The following is a 24,651-nucleotide window of genomic DNA, read 5'->3' on the forward strand; positions in this document are numbered from 1 at the left end:
ACAAGTCATTTTGTGATTCTATAACTGTGTAACAGAAACTATTAAAAATAATTTTCAGTAATTGAAACAAAATTAGTTAAGTAAGTTAAAGTTCTGAAACTAAATAAAGAGATCAAAGCTATATATAGATATATATAGCTATATGAATATAACAAAGCAAAACAAAAACGAATAAAGAAAATGATACAACTTAACCTAAAACAAAAACTGAAATATATATTTAAAAAAAAAAGCTAATTTCAAATACTAACAAATAATATAATAGTATATAATCATTAGTAAAATAACATATCTAAGCATAAATAGTCAGGTATATGAATTTATTTATGTGGGGGGAAAAACTAAACTTAATTTAAGATAAAACATTATGCAGTTTTGCTTCACCTGAGTCACCTGATGTTTCAAATTTTGATATTTTAGTAAAAAATAGTTTACAAAATACTTCCTTTAATGTAAACTGAAAATATAAAAATAGAAACTAACTTAAAATATTAAAATACTGTAATAGTATATAAATAAAATAACACTTCAGGAAGTTTCAATAACTAGTTCTTTAATAAAAACTATATTTACTGTTGGGGGGGGGGGTATGTTTTTAGCATTTTATTTAGATAAAATGTTATTTATAATAATAATAATATTTATATGAATAATAATCTATGCATCTAAATAATTTCCTCTGCCTCCTGGCTGAGAACCACTGATCTAATGAATGTAATTTGGGAATAAATACCATCTCCTTCAGGCATCAAGACTAAAGCTGTGCGCAAAGGAGATGAATTTGTCATTAATGGAGGAAAGATGTGGACTACTAATGGCACTCAGGCAGACTGGATGTGCCTCCTGGCCAACACCAGCGATGGCCCTCCACACAAGAACAAATCCCTAATCTGCTTACCTATGAATCTGCCAGGTAAGACATAATGCAAAAGGACAGAACTTTTGGAAAAGGAGAATTTTTACTGCCAAAGAAGACATGCTAATGTTTTACCGAACATCCACAGGCGTTCACATCGCACGTAAGATTGACAAAATAGGCATGTGGTCATCGGATACAGCAGAGGTGTTTTTCGATGACGTGCGTGTGCCCTGCAAAAATGTCATAGGGCAGGAGGGAATGGGCTTCACGTACCAGATGCTTCAATTCCAAGAGGAGCGACTCTGGGGGGTGGCCAATAGTAAGTTATGCTTTCCAACTCCCACACGTTCCACCGCACGAACACGACGTCAGTGTGTTAATGTCAGTACTGCCAGTGTGTTTACAAGCCAGGTCAGATCCTCTCAAGCCCAACTGTGTTTATCAGTGAGTCAAACTTGTGTTTTCGCTTTAAACATCAAGGAAGAAAAAGGTCTGGCATGTTCTGGAGGATCTTTTGACATCACCAGCAAACATTTCCGCGTTCCTTTAATCCAGCTATTTCCTCAATCACCTAATTTGCTGAAAAACACATCTGAACTTTTGCCTTGTTTTTGAAGTTCTGACGACCATGGAGAAAGTTGTCCAAGAGACCATTAATTACACCAGACAGAGGAAGGTCTTCAATCAGCCCATTCTGTACCACCAGGTCGTTCACTTCAGGCTGGCTGAGCTGCAGACAGAAATCGAGCTGTTGCGCTCCCTTTTGCATCGCGCCACAGGTGAGTCCAACCGTTTCCTCAATTATTCCAGAATGATTTTATAAGCCAAGGCAGATATGCAATTTCATGGGTTTGGGTCTACAGGGCCACCAATTTCCGAATTAATAATGGAAAGAAATGGTGTGAACACTGGCTTGCAATCAGTCCATTTTCATTCTTCCTCCCTCAGGTTGTGAAATTAAAAATTGGAGCTGAACCTCAGCGTGTATGCCTGAAAATGAATACCTCTGAATTCGTTTTTTTCCCTCTGTGCACTTTCATTAGCTTTGTACATTAAGGGAAACGATGTGACAAAGCTGGCGTCAATGGCCAAGCTGAAGGCAGGACGACTGGCCCGAGAGCTCGGTGACAGCTGCCTCCAGTACTGGGGTGGCATGGGCTTCACCAGTGACGTCCTAGTCAGCAGGTTCTACAGGTCAGTTTCTCTCATCTGAATGAGGTGAACATGCATGGGCTCTCATAGCTGCAGTGACATCTAGTGATATTTAAAAGCAACTGGGTACGATTGCATGTGTATACTCATGTGAATGAGCGTTAAGAGCCAGGTCAAGTGTGAATGCAGTGAATCCAATTTCCAAGTGATTTATATAAGTGTAAAATATTGGATACAAATATATCTGATCTGTTTTGTTTTTTTTTATTCTTAACAGGGACTCCAGGTTAATGTCCATTGGTGCAGGAGCTGACGAGGTGATGCTGTCAATCATATGCAAGTACATGGACACTCTTCCCAAGAAGTGACATCACCAATATGAGTTCAGTTTGAAAACAAAGTGCCCTTAAAAGGAAAATCTGACACTTAATATAAATGAAATACAGTTATATCAATTATAAAAGCCATTAACAACCTTAAGATGGATGAGTTGTACCTTGCAGTGAAAAAATAAAATAAAAAGGTATTTTACTTGATGAAGAACTTTATATGTAGTTATATGTAATTTATGTACATTTAGATTATAGTTTCATATGAATGTTTGTTGTTATGGATGAAAAAAAAATAAAGATGTCATAATTCTTCAGTAGCTTGTTGTACGATTCCTGAGAAGCATAAATTAGATATATGAAAACAGGATTCAAGTTGACAACATAAAGGAATTTGTAATAATTCTCAGAAAAATTACATCTATTTACAAATTAGTTGCTAAAAGGACTGAAATTAACCATGCATTATTTTAACCATAAAGAGCAAAAGAGTTTGGAAAATAACTTAAAAATGACTTGAGACATTTTAAGTACACAGAATTATGTGTTTAATATGGTAATTATTATACATCTGCATTGCGCATAAACTCTCATATCAGTATGGTTTTTTTACAATCTGAAGATCAGCTCTTTGAACACTATATGCATACAAATTTGTGGCAGCTCTTTCAAGAATGTTGTGAGACTTTCACAGTAAAAGAAAGGAAAAGAAAGGCTGATTAGGTCTGTTTTGTTTGAACCCCACCCAGGTGGGCATAACCTGAATTTCCTACTACATGATTACAGGACTACTGTGCTATTTTGTCCCACTCTTTTAAATGCATTTCTCTGTATCCTTAGAGAAGATATACATTAGCACACATTTATAGCACTGAAGTTCTCTTAAAAGAACAATACCTTTGAACAAAGGTCATTATTTCTGTAAAAAAGAAGGAAAGATGCATGTTGTTAATCTTCAAAATATTTTTTTGTGACGAGTTTTAGGCAACTAGCATTATCCCTTCCCCTCGGGGGACACTAATGGTGGGCTAGGATAGATTTTAGTCTAATATTGCACATTGTCAATCAATGTTTCAACTTCTTGTCCAATGGAAAGAAAGCACTCTGGTACTCCTCAGTAACCTCAGTCCTCTGTGAGGATTCTGACCCTCTACCCCAAATAAGCATGGCACAAATGAAAGGTCCTGAAGAGTCTCATCAGTCCTACGATCACCTCAGTTTGATCACCCAGTACAGGACAACAAACACAAACAGGGCAAACAGCAGCATGTAGCAGTACACCTTGGTTTGGCTTCCCCTGGAGAGGAGCTTCAATCTACCAATGGTGGCTCCCAACAAACCTCCAGTTGAGTCAAAGTCCGAGTCCTCGAAGAGAAACAAACGTTAGATGTTTAAGATATTCAGATAAGTGTTTTGATGAAGAGAGTAGAATCAGTTCCCATCACTTACCATTTCTCCTAACATTTTATTCTGGTACTTGACTTCATTTCCAATGTCAATGGAAAGCTGAAATAGATGTAAAAAAAATATATATAGTTTATTAGGATTCAACACGTTATTGCTCTATCGACCTAGCTGCATGGAACAATTGTGCTGATAAGAGTTCTAACTTAGAATACTTCATAAAACAAATAAAAATAAAAACATTTTTAGTGAATTGTTGGCCTTCTGGAAAGTATGTTCATTTACTGTACATGTACTCAATACTTGGTAGAGGCTCCTTTTGCTTAAATTACTGCCTCAAATCAGCATGGCATGGAGGTGATCAGTTTGTGGCACTGCTGAGGTGGTCTGGAAGCCCAGGTTTCTTTTACAGTGGCCTTCAGCTCATCTGCATTGTTTGGTCTCTTGTTTCTCATTTTCCTCTTGACAATAGCCCATAGATTCTCTGGGGTTCAGATCTGGTGAGTTTGCTGGCCAGTCAAGCACACCAACACTATGGTCATTTAACCAACTTTTGGTGCTTTTGGCAGTGTGGGCAGGTGCTGAATCCTGCTGGAAAATAAATCAGCATCTTCAGAAAGCTGGTCAGCAGAAGGAAGCATGAAGTGCTCCAAAATTTCTCTGTAAACGGGTGCAGTGACTTTGGTTTTAAAAAAAAACAATGGACCAACACCAGCAAATGACATTGAACCCCAAATCATCACAGGCTGTGGAAACTTAACACTGGACTTCAAGCAACTTGGGCTATGAGCTTCTCCACCCTTCCTCCAGACTCTAGGACCTTGGTTTCCAAATGAATTGCAAAACTTGCTCTCATCTGAAAAGAGGACTTTGGACCACTGGGCAAAAGTCCAGTTCTTCTTCTCCTTAGCCCAGGTAAAATGCCTCTGACGTTGTCTGTGGTTCAGGAGTGGCTTAACAAGAGGAATACGACAACTGTAGCCAAATTCCTTGAGACATCTGTGTGTGGTGGCCCTTGATGCCTTGACCCCAGCCTCAATGCATTTCTTGTGAAGTTCTCTAAAACTCTTGAATCCAGTTTGCTTGACAATCCTCATAATGATGCGGTTCTCTCGGTTGGTTGTGAATCAATCTTTTTCTTCCACACTTTTTCCTTCCACTCAAATTTCTGTTAATATGTTTGGATACAGCACTCTGTGAACAGCCAGCTTATTGGCAATGAATTTTTGTGACTTACACTCATTGTGAAGGGTGTCAATGACTGACAGAGACCCTTTTGAAGGCTCAGGAAACATTTGCAGGTGTTTTGAGTTGATTAGCTGATTGGAATGTCATCATATTCTAATTTGTTGGGATAGTGAATTGGTGGGTTTTTGTTACATGTGAGCCAGAATCATCACAATTAAAAAAACAAAGACTTAAACTACTTCAGTCGGTGTGCATTGAATTTATTTAATACATTTTTCAAAATTTGAATTGAATTACTGAAATAATCTTTTCCTTGACATTATAATTTATTGAGAAGCACCTGTGTATATATATAAATATAATTTTGTAATTATGCATGAAGATTTATTAGTATGTATTATATATTTAATTATATATGAAAGTGAAAGTGAAAGTAGTGACATTTGCCAAGTATGGTAACCCATACTCGGAATTGGTTCTCTGCATTTTCTATATTATAGTGGGCACATATAATATAGAATCAAATATGTTCAAGTCCACTTACATGTTTAAGTGCATGTACTTTAGCTTTCAGTCCCTCCTGTAGATGTTCATTCTCCTCCTCATACAAGCTGTGTCCACTTGCAGCGTAACTGCCTGGAGGGCCACCCTCACCTACACAACAAGAAACAGGTCAAATTGGCTTGAGAAGACTGGTGTTTTTAAGTATTGTAAAATAAAAAAATATCCAATCACAACAATCTATTTTAAATGTTAGTAATTGATGAAGTTTAAGAAGGTGGGCAGGGCAAATCAGTTTACCACTTTTTTTTTTTATTTTTTTTTTTTACTTCAAATAAGGTTTATAAATTCATTGGAAACTACTGAACATATAAAAATTACAAACTCAATTAAATCTTGATGGTCTTCACAAGACAAACAAGATTTTTAATTATTTGGAAAAATCTTTTAATTGTAATTATTAGTCGAAGTTAGTCAACCTCTTTAAGAACAGACTTTTAAATTCGATTTTGATCGATCTTTTTATAAAAACTGTTGGAACGATATGGAAGGAGTCTACATCATATTTATATTGCGGCAGTGTCTAAAATGTGTTTATACACACAGAAACAAAACCAAACACTCGTTCTTCATCTGATATCACCATCTCTATATGTTAACCTGACCTATGGAACAGCTTGTCTGAGATGTTAGAGAAAACTAGCCAGTTATAGGCTGCCTCAGATCACACATGAGTCTCGTTCCGTTATTTATTCAGACGGTTCTCCAAACCTGTACATTGTAGTTAACTATTTCATATGAGTTGGTCATTCTCAGTGTTTGTTAAATATCTCAAACTCTGACTGATATCTATTTGAGAATTTAGCTTAGCATATAAGATTCAAATATAACGACATATAAGGGGAAACAGTTACTTACCCAAACCTGCTCGCCTCATTATCACCCGGAAACCTTTATATGATATACGATCACTCCAGTTTGAATGTAATGTAAAATATTTGCTTATCTTCCTATTTAGAGCAGCTGTACTTTTGTCTTCGCACACAACAAGCGCCACGACACCTTCACTTTACGGAAGCCGCGGAGGATTAACCCACACGCGAAGGCAGAAAGGGCTTGTGGGTAGTGAAGTTTACATTTTTTTTTTTTATTATTAATTTAATTTAATGTAATTATTGTTTTACTTGCTGTCACAAATTTTAAAATGCTTCATCAAAAACGAATGGAAATATTAGTATATTCAGTGCAATGACATTGATGACATGAACATGAATGTTTGTTTTAGCATCAAGGTTAAAATTTTTAGTCCTAACTTACATTTTTAGTTGCAGTAAGCCTACTTAGCCAGCAATTCTTCTATTTGCCAAAATACCAATTCCATATTTTTAAATAATACAAAAACATCTGTCTCTCTCTTATCTTATTGATTAAAAGGACTGTATTTGTATTGAGCCATATATAGGCCCGTAAAACAGCTTGTTCAGAGAGAGTCTTCCTAAGGGACACAAATGCTAAAATAAAATGTCTTATTGACAAATAATTCCTAATTTTACTAAATTGCTGACTACTTATGCAAACTGAATGACTTCTGCAATTGTCATTTAGTGATGGGAGTCTATTTTGTGTTGCACTCTGAATGAGTATTTTCCTCCCACAGAAGTGCCATTATAGTCTTGTTTATCCTGAACAGTGCATCAATGTACTGAATGTCTGCCCAGTGTTTTTCATGTACATCCCCCTGCAATTTCAAAGGGCACTCAACAATAAAAGCTTCAGACAGAACCTTTAAGAAGCCATTTCCGTGTTTTCATTTTCATGATAGTCATCCAGTAATCCATCTGTGACAGGTTTCTTATGGTTCAAAGTTCATATATTGCTTTGGTCATTGTCAGGTCCATTGTCAAAAGCAGTACAGTTCGGATTTCATACAATAAGAATAACAGACTATGACCATATACAGATGTCTTCTTGTACTTTAAAACCCCAAATCACTTTAATTTCCTTTGAATTATCTCCAATAACAATCATGATTTCAAAAATATGTGACAGAGAAAATCCCATAATGCTGATGTCGCTCTTGTCGTCTCTCTGTGGAATGTGTGACAGACAGCTACAGAAGCCGAGAACATGCAGTGAGTTTGGGATCTGTTCAAGTCCTGACAATCATCTTGACATATTTCCAGATATATAATCTCAGCTATGAGTCACAGCTAAACAGATGCTGGCTCATAAGCATTCACCCTCACAATCCCTAATCCATTATTTCGCAATGCTTAAGTTGGGTAAACATCCACAGAACAATATATGTCTTTTCTTTGGCCATTTGTATTACACAGCTAAGACACCATTATGTGAGGATTATCATTTATCCATAAGACATATTGCTTGTCTTACAGAAGAAAAACGTGACAGTTGTGGAATTGTAAACTATTACTGAACATTAGTAAACCTAGCAAACTACACAAATATAGGATATGTGGAAATCCCTTGCTTTACTTTTAGAACATGTTTTTCTAATCATATCTGTTACAGCATAAACTGAGAAACACACAACTGACTGGATGTCTGCTCTCGTTATGACATTTTCCATTCAAATGAAAGATTGATGTCGGTTGTGAACATTAAGATGCTCCTAACTCATTGCCAGCCTTGAGCAAGTATGCAAAAGTTTTAATTAAATTTGCAAATGCTTATTTGCAGTGTTGTTTGATGGGATTTCATGTGTATGTTCTAGACTGCAAAATTCTTTGTCAATATTCCTAAACACACAACTCTTATTAAACCCATATCAAGAATAACTGAACATAATCCCACTTTTTAAAGTTTCTCATCAAATAATAAATTTGAGTTGCAATTATTATACAGTTTTACCATAAGCTTCTGTTAAAAATAATTTCACTACCACATGCAAAACAATTGGCCTACCAACAAGAATATTACAGTAGTATTAAAACTGAATTAATTTCAGTACAACCGATAACTGAAATGCTAAATGGCACCAGTTGTGTTTGTCAGAGAAATCCTCTGTATGTCCCAAATCAAGGGGTTGTATTCACATCTAATCAGTATTGAGTGCTTCACAGAACCATGTTATAAATGCTTTAAGTCAACAAAATCATAATATATCACATTCTAATCAGTTGCTCAATTGATCAATTCAGCCAGTGAAATTTTAACACGGTGATCAAAAATCACAAGAAATTAAATATAAACTTGAAACAAAAATTAACTAATGTTAATTTGTGCTTTTTAGTTTGTTGATCTGTTGATGGGGAGATTATTGATATTTCACTGACACAAGAAAGGAAGGAGGTTCAGTTTAAGGTTATTTATGTATATTGTTTTAAACGGGGGAACAAAAATGGACAGTTTGAAATATATAGCTTGAAGGTCACCTGAAACAGCAAACGAATGACTTGCTCCACTGATGGCCAGAATTCATTTAAACGAATCTCTTATTGTGTCATACTGACCAAAGCAGATATCACTAATGGATTTCTGCATAATGCATAACAAAGAATGTGATATTTTAAGTACTTATCTTCTGTTGATTAGGAAAAGTGAAAAGCTGAGGTAAAAAAAGTATTATTGATTGTGTGACTAGTTATTCCAGTGCATCTTACTTTAATTATTTTCTCTCAGGAACAGGGAACTCAATGATGGCATAGGAACACATCAGAAGAAGAGACGCCAGAGGAGGAAAGTGCCCTGTCACTCTGTTTTTGGGTAATAGAATCCAACTTGACTTCACTTTGAACTGCAGATAAGGAAAGAAATGTTTCAGCCTCATGCTGTAATATTCACATTTACAGCTATTTAATTACAAATGAATCTGGGCCATGGAATCTTCAGAGTTCTTGGCTCTATTATAAGCCTTAATCTTTTCCACTCTTTATCATGATAAAGCAGTTAAAGTGCACTCGTTTTTATCTCTTTACAAGGGAGGAAGGACACATTTCACATATTGAATAAAAAAAGCTTTCAAAAAGTCATTTTTATCCTGAGTTGGCATCAAATAATATTCTTAAAGTGGTTTCTGTATGCTACTCATCACAAGGCCATTCTCTCTGTCACATTTTACTGTTTTTTCATATAAATATCAACCATATCAACCATGTTTTATTAAAGATAAATTACTTTTCATACTCAACCCTGATATCAACCTACATGAACCTCTGCCTTATACAGAAATTGGGATTCATAGGTTGCTGTGCTAAACACACATATACTATATATATATATATATATATATATATATATATATATATATATATATATATATATTGTATTACTGTATAATAACATATTTCTGATTCTGCTTATACAGTACATATGTCTATATATATATATATATATATATATATATATATATATATATATATATATATATATATATATATATATATTTCTAAAGAATTCTAACAATGTAGTAAAGATGGGAACCATTAAAAACAACACATCACAAACCTCATGAAATTCTGAGCTCATTATATATTTGATAAAATAGCTTTGTAACCGTACAGTCATGCTGCACTGCTTTCAGATCTGGCATCGTGCACTAGCCCAACTTGGCCATATTTTCATAACTTTGTTGATTCATTTGCACAGCTGTGTTCCACTTCAGTGAATATAATCTCTGTTTACACTCTGTGTTGTTTTACTTTCATTAATATACAAGTTTTAAACTGTCCCTAGACATATTTTGCACGCAGACCCACATTAATAAAGCAGTCTGGGAGCTCTAATAGATAAATAATCAGCAAAAATATCAGCTATTGCCCAGAAGCGGTTTATTATCAACTCATCAAACATGCTTTATCCATTTCCAAAAATCTTTCCAAAGATTTATGCGCTTAGATCACAATCTAGTGCATGCAAGAAAAAAAATATAAGAATGTGTCTTGTACAGTAGATGAACCCTATCCTCAAGATAACAGATAAATATTCTTCTTTTGTCACAGAAGGTGAAATCACAATTTTTCTGCAGAGATGGTGCATACATTCTTGATGACTTGAGAAGAAAAATACAGCAAGTGAAGAGAGAAATTCAAGCAGTGATAAAGACCTACGCAGCAGGCCAAGAACATTCTTCTAATGGAAAAGTAATGCTTTTATGACAGCCATCAGATGAGCTCTGACCTCCTGGTGTATTCTACAAACTACAACCTCAACAAAACAATATTCATGCAGCAATTTCCCTTTACAGCTTGAACAACTTAGCTTGAACGTGTTTCAAATGTAAGCGTATAAGTCACTGTGACCTTCTTAAAGTCCTCGCAAAAAGCAGAGGAGCCACCGAGCAGAGATTTGAAAGAAAAGTCTTTTAATTAATAGTGGATAAATCGGCATCAACCTTAATTAATCTGATTGAGGTAAACATGGACATGGACTAATTAGATTTTTAAGACCGAGAAAGACTGTCTGGATTGCTTCACGTCACACGAGCCACCAAATCAGCATAACCCAAGTGATAAAAGATGAAGTTAATTATTCATCAAATCAAAATACATCACAAGTGAATCCATTCATTACATCAAGCCTGAGGATGCACGGTAGACTGAAAAAATGGCAAACATCGCACAGTTCATCAGCCGAAAGTGTTCTTATCTCCAGAAAAGGCAGGTGAAACTTTAAACGAATTTACTTTTTTTAGCCATCTAATAAAACAATTCCCACGGAGCCAGTTCTTCTTGCTTTTGTCCTTCTTCATCCATTCCCAACAGGTCTCTTTCATTTCATTCTACAACTAACTGCAGATTCTCTGAGTTTAACAGGTAAATCATTGCTTGCTAAACAGGGAAAATTGCTTTTGTAAATCCCCTCTGCATGAAGTGCCCCGTCTGGTCAAATATTTCTTATTCTATCACAAGAGCTAGTGCTTATCATTCCAAAGGAAACCTAGAGAGGCTGTAACTGCTTTCTTTATTTAAAACAAAAAGAATAGATGTGAGAAGTCGTCATTCACTGGATGAATTTCCCCTGAGCCTCTGTTAGCTGAGAACATATACACAGGGGATGCAACCATCTGCTCAGCATGAAAAGACTTTGGTTTGTTCAGTTATGATAAAACTGCAACAAGCCATGCTTTAAGTTCCAAATGCTGATCATCAAAATGACCAGAGGCACATTGTTATTAAATGTATAGGAGGATTTAGAGTAGCTCCCAGATTCATGTGCATCATTCATGTTCTGGGAGTACTCCATACCTCATTAAGACACAGAGGAGTAGCGGGGAAGGTGATAATTAAATATAGATTCTTAATGAATTTTGGTGCCAAATTGTTCACATCGCTCAGAAAACCCTCTTAAAGAAATATTGTAGTTCATCCAAAATTGAAAATTTGCTAAAAATGTTTTCACTCTCAGGCCATCCAAGATGTAGATTAGTTTGTTTCTTCATCAGAGCACATTTGGAGAAATTTAGCATTATACCACCTGCTCACCAAAGTATTCTCTGCAGTGAATGGGTGCCGTCAGAACGAGAGACCAAACAGCTGATAAAAGGTTCAGAATTATTCCACAAATAATCCACACGAATCCAGTCCATCAATTCATGTCTTGTGAAATGAAATGCTGCATGTTTGTAAGAAACTAATCCATGATTAAGGCATCACACCGTATTCTGTTACCTCCACGTTTCTACTGGATAAATACATACAGTACACACTACTGGCAAAAAGTTTGGAATATATATTTTTTTATTTAAATGTTGTCTCTTAGTCTTATAAATCTCTTATGCTCACATTTTTTTCTTCAGTCTTATTTAATGAATAAAAATATCAATTTACAGCATTTATTGGAAAACGATTTAAAGGGGTAATATGATGATTTTGTGTATTTGGTTTGACAGAATATGCAGACATGCTTTAATGTTAAAAAAACACATTATTTTTTTAAATACTATACATTATTGTAGGTCCTTTATGCCCCGCCTCTCTCAAATGCGTTGTCCCGCCTTCCGACAAGCGCAGTCTGCTCTGATTGGCCAACTGACCCGGTGCATTTTGATTGGCCGAACACCGCAAGCACTCGTCAGAAATGTAACGCCACTTTCCATAATCGTGTGTTTCATCTTTCAAAATAAATGTAAAGTTTTACCATCAGTTCAAGCCCAAAAGGGAAACTTAGTTGTGTTACAGATGTGATGGAGCTCGTATGTGTTTGCAGTACACAAGCCAAGGAGGGTCTCTCTCTCACACTTTCAGAAGACCGAATAAAGTGCTTTTGCTTTCGCCTAGAAACACACAGCATCTCCCTGACATGGCTGCTTTAACACTAACTGTGGTGAATGAAACCAGTTTCTTTCTTTACGTGAACATTTAACGGCATAACGCAAATGTGGGGGCTTGTTGCCATTTTATGAGCTATCTTCAATGAGCCATTTTAGGGGGTGTAGCAGAGTCTTAACTTCGATAAAGAATATCTCTTTGGATTTGAGACTTTAGTCTTTGCATCTTTACACATCTTCTTAATGCACCAAGAGCTTGTAACAGTCCAAAGAGAAAGGAAAAGTTGAAATCGCATCATATGACCCCTTTAAATAAAATCGATCTTTAAATGTAAAAAACTGTACCCCCAAACTTTTGAATTGTAGTATATCACAGTTTTCACAAATATATTAAATAGCAAAAAGAGTTTTCAGCATATTAAATGTTTCTTGAACAGCAAATCAGCCTATCAGAATGATTTGTGAAGGATCATGTGACACTGAAAACTGGAGTAATGGCTGCTTGTTAACTTGCCGTCACGTGAATAAATTACATTTTAAAAAAATATTCTGGTAAAATATAATTAAATAGTATGGTTATTTTAAATCGTAATAATATTTTATAATATTATTGTTTTTACTGTAGTTTTGATCAAATGAATACAGCCCTGGTGAGTATAAGAGACTTCTTTAAAAAAAAAAGTATTAAATATATAGAAGTTATAGAAAATATATTAATATATGCATATTAAATTTACATTCATCCTTGGATGTTGTGACACAAAATTAAAATAGGTATGTATATATTTCCTATTCTGTTTTTATTTTATTTTATTTTAAGGAGGAGCAACAGTGCCATCAAGCCTACTGCAGATATATCACAGCTCATATCCCTTTGTTTTTATGCTTTCTCTCTAGTCTTTCATTTGGTAGTACCAAACAATCTCACAAAAATCTAAAGCTTGAAAGACATACAATATGATGCATTTTAAAACAAATCCTTCACTGTACAAGACAAATACACTTTAACAAAAAATGCTGCACAAAAATCTGGATAAAAAGAATAATGTAAGGAATAAAGTTTGATGTGTGTTTTATAAATATATAGAGCAGGTTGTCATAAGTGGTGGTGGGGGCCCTTTGCATTATTTCTTTTGCTTTTCATTGGCATTCTATACAAATATCAGGACGTGTCAGAGAAAATGAAAATGATGATTAAAGCACAGCCCTGTCTGGCAGAGGCTTCCTAACCTAATCTCCTTTCATGTTTCACACAAATCTCTGTTCTGTCAAGGGAAAGGGCTTTCTCTGACCAACAAAATATACAAAAGAAAAATAGCAATTGAAGTTCAATTGAAATGTGGCAAGCAAAACGACACCGTGCCATATTTCAGCATTCAGTCTCAGATGAAGGTATAGAAAACAAACTCACTTTGGGTTATGATACTACTTATCTGGATAATAATAATAATAATAATAATAATAATAATAATAATAATAATAATAATAATAATAATAATAATAATAATAATAATAAAACAATGGGAATGCCATCTGAATGATATCACTGGCAAAATAAATAATTGTAACTTTTTCCAGCATTAATGATGATGCAACATAAAGCAAAGGTTAAGTATAAACAGGAAAGACTGAACTAGCTGTATATATATATATATATATATATATATATATATATATATATGCTGGAAGCATTTTCAATTCGCGCTGATACACTTACAGTCAAAACAGACTACATTGGTCAATTATTGCCGTGGAAACACCTTATCTTGAATCTACATGTCTGCTTCCTTTCATTGTTATGCACTGGGTCCACTGGAGACGAACTGCTGAAAATATGTGAAAACAAACTGTAGCACAATTCATGGTGGCAAGAGCTTACTTCTGCTATAGGACCTTGACAGGTAATTAATCTGAAATATTACACTAGGTACATTTAAGAAGAGTCAAATGAATCAGCATACAGGAGCTCAATCCATTTCAAGATATTAAAGTGGTACATCAACATTTAATGCTATAAAACTGAAGATGGAAAGTTATTGTATGAAATTAGCTAACCATATGAATGTCAAACATAATCTATCATATAGAATACCTTATTAAGTGCTGGAGAAGCAACTATTTTGCTAAACTACTATGTAAATAGCAAGCTATTTAATCTTCAAACATGCTAAATATAATATTAAATAAAAATATTTAAATTTATAGGCCTTAAATTTGCAATGCTATTATGCTATTATAAAGCTAATTTAAACACATTAGCTGTATATTGGTTTGACGCATTATTAACGTTCCATATTATAACGTCTTCCAACATGTAGCAGCAAGTAGCATTTTCTCAAAAACATTGGGAAACAGCATAGATACAGTTTCTTCTTAGACTTTTATGTTAATTCATGTAAACCTGTATAGCGGTTTTGTTTTATACTAAACAAGCTATGTGAAAGACAGTCATACAAGCCATGTGCTATCAAACAGCTTAAACCTCCTGTTTTTGCACATTTGGTGGCTAGATTTTGATCTGAAAGAAAACAAGCTTTCCAATAAGTCAAGATACAAAAATTAAAAGATGTTTGGTGCTTTTTGTCTCTAATAATGTCTGCCTGAAGCAGAAGTAATAAGGGTAGTTCCTAGGTCCACAATTCATTGATAAAGAAAACAGGGGAAAAAGGAGATAGTAGGCACAAAAGAATGGGTTTGGTTGTGACATAAGTTCAGCCCAGTCAATGAAATATGAATCAACATCATCCCACTTCATATCTGTGAGCGCCACCCCGTGGAGTCAGATGGAACTATGTTATGGAGCTAAAGAATATAAATTATACAGTGGTGGCCAAAATTATTACACTATATCACCAGCTAAAAAAAGTTTTTAAGTCAGTTATGTCTATCCTTTGCAGTAGTGTGTCAGTAGGAAACATCAGTTTACATTTCCAAACATTCATTTCAGCAGGGCAGTGTGTTTTTGTCTGACAACAGCCAGCGCCTCGCACAGAGACCTGATCTCATCATCATCCAGTCCGTCTGGAATGACAAGAAGAAACTGAGACAGAATAAATCCAGAAGAACCAAAGGATTGTCACACCAAAAGTTTATTTAATTTTTTTAGTTTTAATTTAGAAATTAACTGATAAATAAAAAACTATTTTTGACAGCTTCCTCATTTTACAGCATTTTTAAGTGCCTAAAACTTTTCACATAACTGTAGTTTTGCATGTAGGTCTCTTGTTTACTATTAAAGTATTAAAAATACAGAAACATCCAGATAATTAGAGGACCGATAATTCAGATAATTTGGACAGCTCATCAGTTAGACCAGAAGGGGGCGCTGCTCTCTCATTCATGGCGCTTGTGTTGAGCACAACAACTAAAGGCAGATCGGAAGCTAGAGATGCTGATTCTGAGGAGGGTTGTTTTTATACAAAATCTGCTAAACCAAACTGCGTTCACATCTAATAAACCCTTTTACCACACTACTTTTGAACATGGGAGGCAAGTTTATATTCATTTAAAGCTGAACAGTGGCCTATTTTGTACATTTGACAAAGCACAGTGGTTTGTCAATGACTGCTATAAAACTGTAGAAAAAAAAATACTCATTAAGATCTTTCCCCAGGATATTTTTATTCATATTTTCTTTTTTTCGAACTTCACTACCTCAATTTTGGTGTTTTTTCATTTTTTTTTTTTTTTTTTCCTGTGTTTTTTTTTACTTGTCTGGTGAAGTCGTTTGGGAAAGGCTTGAGAACTGGGGGAGGTGCTGAATACCTCAAGTCACTTAGTTTCGTTCCAGGACTATTAGATGAACTCTTTAACACTTTTCTTTCGAGATGCATTAAATAACCAAGCTACATTCAATAATATAGATGTTCTCAAAATTAAATAAATGTTATAAATGTTGTAAAAGATTCAAATAAATATGTGACAGGAAAGTGTCTCCAGAAGATTGCAAAACAACACTGGCTGCAATTTGTGAACTGTTTTAGCTGTTTTCTTGAAGGTCCGGTGGTCAGATATTTTGATGTACAATGGCAGTCTATCTGAATGCAACTAGCAAAGCACACAGCATCTGTTCAATCAGTGTATATACAGTAAAGATCAGAGAAAGGGTCCCTGTAATCATCGACCACTGATCCTGTGATCTAAGATGAGGGTTTTTCCACAGGTATTTCACTAGATATCACTCCAACATACTGTATTATGTTGTTTTTTCTCTTGTTTTTCGGTAAAAACATGAATCATTCTTAAATTTATTTGAAAAGCAAGACCAGAAGGACAAGAAGGCTTCTTGGTGCTCTGGTGGTTTGGTGGTTTAGGATGGCATTGAGGTCAAGTTGCACAGGAAGTCCCTGAATTACAGTGCCTCCTTCTGGTCCAGAAACAACCACATCTTAAGTTTGAAATACATAGAGCTAAACATCAGGGAGGTCAGAGAGCATGTCAGAGAAAGGGATGGGATGCTAGGCCAGCAGGAAAATGCAGAGGGAGAAGCGGGCGTGAGAGACAGGGAGGGGAATGAGAATGAAGGAGACAACGTGGCAGTGTGTATTCCTGTGCTGCTTCTGGAGACAGTCAAATTACAATAGGTTCATCTGAGGTAGCAAAGACGACCATGGAATTCAACGGTCTTTTTTAAAAAAGAAAAAAAGTGTCAAGAAATGAACACAAACTCCCTATGATCCAAGCATCTATTGGTTCAAATGTTTGGGATCAGGAAGATATATATTATATATTATATTTTTTTATAAATGTCAAAATATATTTTTTTAAATGCATTTATTTGGTCAAAATACAGTAGTGTACACTAGTGTATTCAAATTTATAAAAAAAAAATCCTTGCTGTCATTTCTTTAAAAATTAATCTTACTGAACCCAACATTTTGAACAGTAGTGTATACAGCACAAAATGATCCAAAGAGTGCATCTTGAACATCGTACAAAGAGTCACATGATCAATGTCACAAATTCACTTAATTTATTATCAACAGTTACCAAAAATTGTAGGGGAATATTTCTTCTTACATCCCAACACTTCCTCATTTAAAATTGTTTTAAAAATTTAAATCCTAACAGTCTAAATGTTGAATTCCAGATTTTCAATATGAGCTCAGATGTTTTGGACACCACTGCTATCAAATGACTTTAAAGTTGAAAGCACCGTTGCTTTCAAGAAAGAAAGAAAGAAAGAAGCGTGTTCTTTACTGTACTTTAGGTGTCCAGGAAGACAGAGCAGAGCTTCCTAAACCAGACTTTCAATTTAAAGTTTATGACCCTTGAGACAGAGCCTCTCAACATGCAATCACTCCACACGTGGCTCTAAAGAGCAGGCATGTCGTGCCACAGGTGTGTAATTTGATGGGCGGCATAAAGGCCCAAACGTGGGCTGCACCACAGATTGGAATGGGTACACTGAATAGCCAGTTTTGCAGGATGAATGAAAATGACACCTACACATAAATCTAGGTTACAAGTATGGAGCCATAAAATTGATGGTATTTTGTTGATATAAAAATACATTAAAGGTTTGGAATATTTATGTTTTCTTTAAACAAGTCTCTAATGCCCACCATGGCTGCATTAGTTGATATAAATACAGTATAAACAATAAAACTGTGAAATATTATTACAATTTCAAAAAACTGATTTCTATTTCTGGTGTCACATGATGTGTCAGAAATCATTCTAATATGCTGATTTGATGTTTAAGAAGCATTTCTAATTATTATTGTTGAAAACAGTTTTTGCTGCTTGAATTTCTTTTTATTGTTGTTGGTTTTTTTTTGGAAACCTTTTTTTTTCAGATTCTTTGACAAATAGAAAGTACAAAATAACAGCATTTTATAATAGAATACTTTTGGGATGCTATAATGTCAAACAATCAGTGCAAACAATTTAATGCATCATTCCATAGTAATAATTAAGTATTTAAGTATACATGCAGCCTTGATGGCTTCTTTCAAAAACATTAAAAAAAACATAATTATTCCATAATTCTTTATTGCTATTACCTGTAGTGTATACAATTTCAAGTAAAAAAAAAAAGACTTTGCACCTTTTACAGTTAATGTAAAGTTAATGACTTATGATTGTTTATATAAAAAAAGATTAATATTAATATATATAAGCCTTTTTTGTATAAATCTACATTATTGCTGCCATGTAAAACAAATCAATCAGGCAGTTCTGTTTCAATGGAGGAAGTTTGTGCATTGATGGAGGGGCTTACTTTTTTTGTTTGGGTGGGGGAACGCATGAAGTGTGAAAGTTCAGAAATGGGCGGAGCAGAGACGCCATTCAGAGGAGGGGTTTCTTGAAAGCGTTTTTCCTTCAAAGACTGACATTAACCCATAAACTCCTCCTTCTTCATCAAGTCTGGAACACCCCACCCACCTCGAATAAGGGTCTTGCACCTTCAGTGACCTGTAAAAAACCCCTGGCTGATTGTGTTTGCTGCCCACTACCCACCACAGTTCCTGATCAGGGAGGGGCAGAGAGAAACGACGTCCCACCATTCTCTGTGTGTTTGCGTGTAGCTTCAGGCCACAGGATTCCATTCCTTCCTTCTTCTGTATTTTTTCCAGACTTGACAGGCAGGCTGAGGCACTGCAGGAGTGAGAGAAAAAGAGGACGAGACAGGGGAGATTGGGGGGGGGGGGGTTGGCTCAAGATGTCTGTGGAAAATGAATCACAGAGGCTGACTCAAGGGAGAGGGAGAGAGAGACGAGAAACACATCTGGACAAAAAAGGAGAACTTTCACAGACACACATCTTAACTTTCCATTTTTCAGTAGATATGTGTATGAATATGACGTTGAAAAGTTTGTAATCATTCGTTTAGTAGCATTTACAGATTTTGTTCAGCAAAACGTGTGCCAAGTTTTATTGTTCAGCTCACCTAGACTCTGCAATTTAAACAAGATCCCTTCCATTACTGTAAGAAGTAGTCTGGGATCTATAGTCTAAACATTCGGACGGAGTTACAGGCATCAAGCTCTCCTCGCCATCCTCGGGTTCCTTTAATGTCATGTTTTTTCAAGGCTGCAGACTGCTACGTAAAATACTAGCCATCCTCCACAATAACAGATAGAACAGCCCTGCAAGCTTCAGCTGCCATTGCCCAAATCTCTTTGGCTCGCCACACATGTCATTACAGTTTTTTCTGTCCTCTTCCTTTTCTTACTGGAGGTGTGTGCTGCTCAGTGCAGTAAGGTCATGAACATCTTTGTCTTCAGCCACGTCATCTGCTGAGAGTTAAAGAAGCATCTTTTAAGCAGACGAGTAAAGGAGCTACTTATTTAATAATATTATTGTATACTTTTGGGAATCTTATTTGTGTATTATTTAAAGATAGATAGAACCTTTTGTAAAGCAGAAATTGAATCATTTAGACAAAAATAAGGGTCTTCTATGGCCTTGTGAAGCACCTGTATTTCTAAGTGTATTTCACAATATTATTGTTTTAGTTTTACTTGTATTACTCTGTTACAATTACTGTAGTTACATACTCTATGCAGACAAATGGAGCCTTGATGCGCATGATAAAAAACGATAAATTAATACAAATTAAATTTTATTATATCAACATAACAGTTCATTTTAATAGATTACTCATCCATAAATGAAAATGTTGTCATTAATCACTTACCCCCATGTCGTTCCAACCTCACAAAAGCTTTGTTCGTCTTCGGAACACACATTAAGATATTTTGCATGAAAACAGGAAGGTTTGTGACTGTCCCATTGACTGCCAAGTAAATTACACTGTCAAGGTCCAGAAAATAAGAGAATACTTTTTGTACGCGAATAAAATAAATAACAACTTTATTCAACAATTTGTCTCCACTGTGTCACTGTCACATTTCCCATTAAAGCTTCTTTGTTCGCGCGCCATGTGGCGAATCTGAACTGTACCCAGGCAGCGTATGCTCCTCTGAGTCAGCCGCGACACAGGATGTGCGGTTTTCTTTCAAATCAAAGCATATATATATATACATAGAAATATGTATAAAATGTATCCTTGTTGCAGGGCTGACAGAATAGTGTATGCTGCCTGTGTACAGCTCAGATTCGCCAAAATGGCACGACGAACAAACAGGCTTTAACGGGTTTGGAATGACATGGGGGTACGTGATTAATGACAACATTTTCATTTTGGGGTGAAGTAACCCTTTAACTTAGTTGTATAATGGTGCAAACAGAAAATAATAAATTGTATAAAGTGCTAGACATATAAAATATCACAGTGGAAAAGCAGATTGAAAATTAATAGTAAATTCAGTTGCACACCTCCCTCCCCTTTTCCTCTTTCCTTTTCCACATGCTTTGCAAATTCTCTTCTTCCATGATATACTGTAGTTCTAGACATGCTTTATCTTAAATTACATTTTTACATGCCTGATCTAATACCAAAGTAAGTGCTAATGCAGGACTACCGTACATCTGTAACTGATGAACTAATTGACTCTGAACAGTGTGTTCCTGCATGGAGGGATATTGTGTCTCTCTGGACATATCCATCTGTAAGTGAGACAGGACTGTAATTATTATAGACCTATTGAAGCTTTTGGGGCAGTGGTAGTGGGCGTCAGTGTAATTTGTAGTCAACATAACCAGCAAGAGCTCCGTCACTTCCTCCAGTCGACACTTACATATACACTCCGATCACACATGAAGATCAGACGAGAGAAAACACAGCGTCCACGTGTTGTGAACTTGCAAAGAAGAGCTCTGGGTCTTAGGCCAGCGTATGAGTGTGTTTATCTATCTGCCCCTGGGACAAGCAGAGGAAACCACTTTGGTTCCAGAGCAGTACGGCTTGGTAGGGGCTAAACTAAACGTCCCGCACAACACACTGGCTGAGGCTCAGACATTTTTTTAACCTGTATGTGCAATACAAAGTATCTGCTTCATCCATGTATCTGTTAAACTGTTAGAAATGGTGACTTGCTGAATGTGTTTGTGAATGAATGAGCAGCTGAATTCTTCCAGTGCGCAGCCGCCAGTCCCATCAGCTGTTAATCACCCCTAAAAAGCCCATCCGCACTCTGATGCTCTGCTGTGAGGAAGCACACAAGAAGCTACACAGACAGACTACATTAAAGAAGCTTTAGGTTTAAGAGTTTTGACATCACAATGTCTTCTGTCTTTTGTCTAAAATATAAACATAGTATACTTGACTCATGCTTCCTACAAAATGCCTCATCATTAGCCTATAAAAGGACTGATCTTTTGAACAAATGAAAAATTCCCTTTATTATTCATAAAATAATTTCTGGTCCTTCCTGTTATCTTTGATTTTAAGACTGTCATCTGTAATGGCGCTGTAGTATAAATAGTAGAGCCCTGGATCGTTATGATATGAAGGAACTTTAATTTCGGGTCTTGTAGCATGTCTGGGGATTTCAACAGGTACTAATACAGCAACACTCTCAATAAACTTCAATAAAGTAAATGCATGATTTAAATTCTTTTTTATCCAAAAACTAAATGACCTAGGTGGGATTGTGATTATATTGAACATTTTGCTTAGGTAATATGCTGAGCACATCCACTGAAATCTCAGCAGGACTGGCAGGTGTTCCCTATAAAGAGCACCCAAGACAGGCCCCTAATTTAACCACACTCAACACATGGCCATGAGGTGACACTCACCGAAAACACTTCTTCTTTTACAACCCATCCTTCACATTTAGAATGTAAAACCAGTTGGTTAATCATTAAAATTAGACTTTTCTACATGCACAACTGCAATTGTTCCATATTTAACTTGGTATTTTTATGTTTAAATGATCCTCTGTAATATATGTTAAATAATACAGATCTTGCAATTGATGTGTCTAAACTCCAAATCCTAACAAAATTACAATAAAGTGGGCTACATACAGGTGGAGGAACTAATGCACGAGAGGTGGTAGTGACTGAGAACTGTATAATTGTTTAGAGGATTCTGTTGTGCCACTAATTGCATCTATAAGATATATTTTTAATATTTTTTAGCAGATTTGAAGGTAAGAAGTATTGAAAAACAAGAGGGAGAAAGAGTGAGTGTAATTTGAGTGACTGCAGCTGCACTAGTCCTGACCTGTCTCTTTCTTACCTCCACACACACACACACACACACACACAAACCTGAGGGTTCCCATTCTTGACTCCTACTAAACTTTACTCTCAACTCCCCATATACCTCCCAGAAAATACAACACTTCATACAGAGGCTTGTTTGCACCAATCTATCCTCAATCAAATTTAAAGAGACAGACATTTAAACAGATTTACCAAGTTGCAACTTTATTACTGTGAACATAATGGACTAATAATAAAGCTTAAAGAAATACAATGGTAATTATTGCTAACTAATAATGAAAACACTACTAAAAAAAAGTGTGTAATTTTAACTGTAAAATATTGTAAAAACCCTATGGAAAAAAAAATGGTTAATAGGATAACAGTAAGTTCCTTTACTATATACAGGGGCATCTGTAAAAGATCTAATTAGACAGTTCATGAAATTTGAATGAAAAAAAAATAATTTAATTAAAAAAGAACAAATCGACATATAATTTACAGTAAAAAACAATCAAACTGTAAACTGATATTTCCAGAATTCCTTGCATGACACTCCACATTTGAAAGTATTTTGTTTAAATAATCATGTTTCTTAATAGTTTTGTAATGTTTGTTAGTTACTGTACGTACATTTAGTGTTTATGTTAATTTATGTTAAAGTTTTAAAATAGATTTTAGTAGCAATATGCATTGTTGAATTTACTAGTTTACACTAAATATTCTTGTTTGTAAATTACAGTTTTATACTGTAAAATTTACAGTTTGTTCTGTAAATGTTTTTACAGTTTTTTCTGTACTTTTATTTACAAATATTCTGGCAAATTTATTCTGTTAAAACTACTTTTTTTCATGAAGATAACACAATGCTGTCTTTAAAATAACGAGCCATAAGAGACTGGGTACGGAGTGCGTTTAAGGCATGGCAAAGAATACTTTTCATAAAAATACTTTGGCTTCAGAAAATTACATGTCTTGAAAATCGTCATAATGTTCAGAAGACTATAGATAAATATATGTCTTCTAAACTCAATGAACTTCTGAAATTCTCCATAAAAGTCTTGTGTGGATTGTACACACACACATACATATATTTATATACTGTCTATACACACAAGTCTTTTATGGTATGTTTGTGGAGCTTTTACATCCTTTTTTAAAGCATGAAAGCTAGAAACCCAATTCTTTATAATTATATGTACAAAGAAAATTGCATAACATGCTTCATATATTTCTGTTACTTTTATACATAAAATGTGTGCACGACTTTACATTTATTGCAAGTTTACACAGGCTTCGACTTTAAGGTCAAGTGATCCGTTTTAAATTATGATTATAAAACAATGTTGTACTATGGTTTGATCTTAATCAATTGATCAACAACTGTCTACAGTTAGAAACACCCATTTATTATGCATTTCTGGTGTCAGAGAATAGCAGAATATTTATATAAACACAAAAACAAATACTAAATTTCCTTTCAGGCAATCAGCTCACGAAAGTACCTGTCAACTTAAACGGAATCTAGACTCCACTAAACAATGTTCTTAAATGGTGATGTGTAGTGAGAGGAAAATTTGGGTCAGTGGATTCCTGTTTTCCTTTCAGTTCTCTAAACATAAAAAAAAAAAAACTATGTTCTTTAAAGAGCTCAAATATTGTTTATGTCTATATGTGACAGATTCCAAAGAGTTAAAAAGGGAAAATGCTCAACCTCTACAGTATAACTAGAAAACAATCTTCTGATGAAAAAGCAGCAATGAAATTGGGGGCACACCCATGACATTGTAAAGCGTTTCTCCATGCAGCAGAGGAAAAGGGACAAGCATATGCGTATCCATCTGAAATTGAATTCATATATTCATATCATTTCTCCTGTTTTAAGTTGTTTTGTAAGTTAAACAAATTGACAAAGACAATCTATATAATGG

General features: G+C 35.1%; 2 protein-coding genes across 2 annotated transcripts; one reads left to right on the top strand and one right to left on the bottom strand.

The window, feature by feature from the left end:
• Positions 1 to 735: 735 nt before the first annotated feature.
• LOC127941634 (probable acyl-CoA dehydrogenase 6) lies at positions 736 to 2,660 on the top strand (the record flags this gene model as incomplete). The annotated part of the gene is made up of 5 exons (XM_052536931.1): positions 736 to 913; positions 1,005 to 1,178; positions 1,477 to 1,638; positions 1,903 to 2,053; positions 2,289 to 2,660. Coding segments are annotated over 5 exons (756 nt in total), but the record flags the coding sequence as incomplete, so codon positions are not given.
• Positions 2,661 to 2,864: 204 nt separating this feature from the next.
• LOC127942163 (BET1 homolog) lies at positions 2,865 to 6,520 on the bottom strand. Its single transcript, XM_052537778.1, has 4 exons — positions 6,352 to 6,520; positions 5,477 to 5,586; positions 3,790 to 3,846; positions 2,865 to 3,705 (listed from the first exon to the last, which is right to left on the bottom strand). Exons 1-4 carry the CDS (start codon positions 6,368 to 6,370, stop codon positions 3,550 to 3,552), a joined length of 342 nt encoding a protein of 113 aa, XP_052393738.1. The 5' UTR covers positions 6,371 to 6,520; the 3' UTR covers positions 2,865 to 3,549.
• Positions 6,521 to 24,651: the final 18,131 nt, after the last annotated feature.

The sequence above is a fragment of the Carassius gibelio genome, chromosome A21 (genome assembly GCF_023724105.1).
Source record: "Carassius gibelio isolate Cgi1373 ecotype wild population from Czech Republic chromosome A21, carGib1.2-hapl.c, whole genome shotgun sequence".
Taxonomy (NCBI): Eukaryota; Metazoa; Chordata; class Actinopteri; order Cypriniformes; family Cyprinidae; genus Carassius; species Carassius gibelio.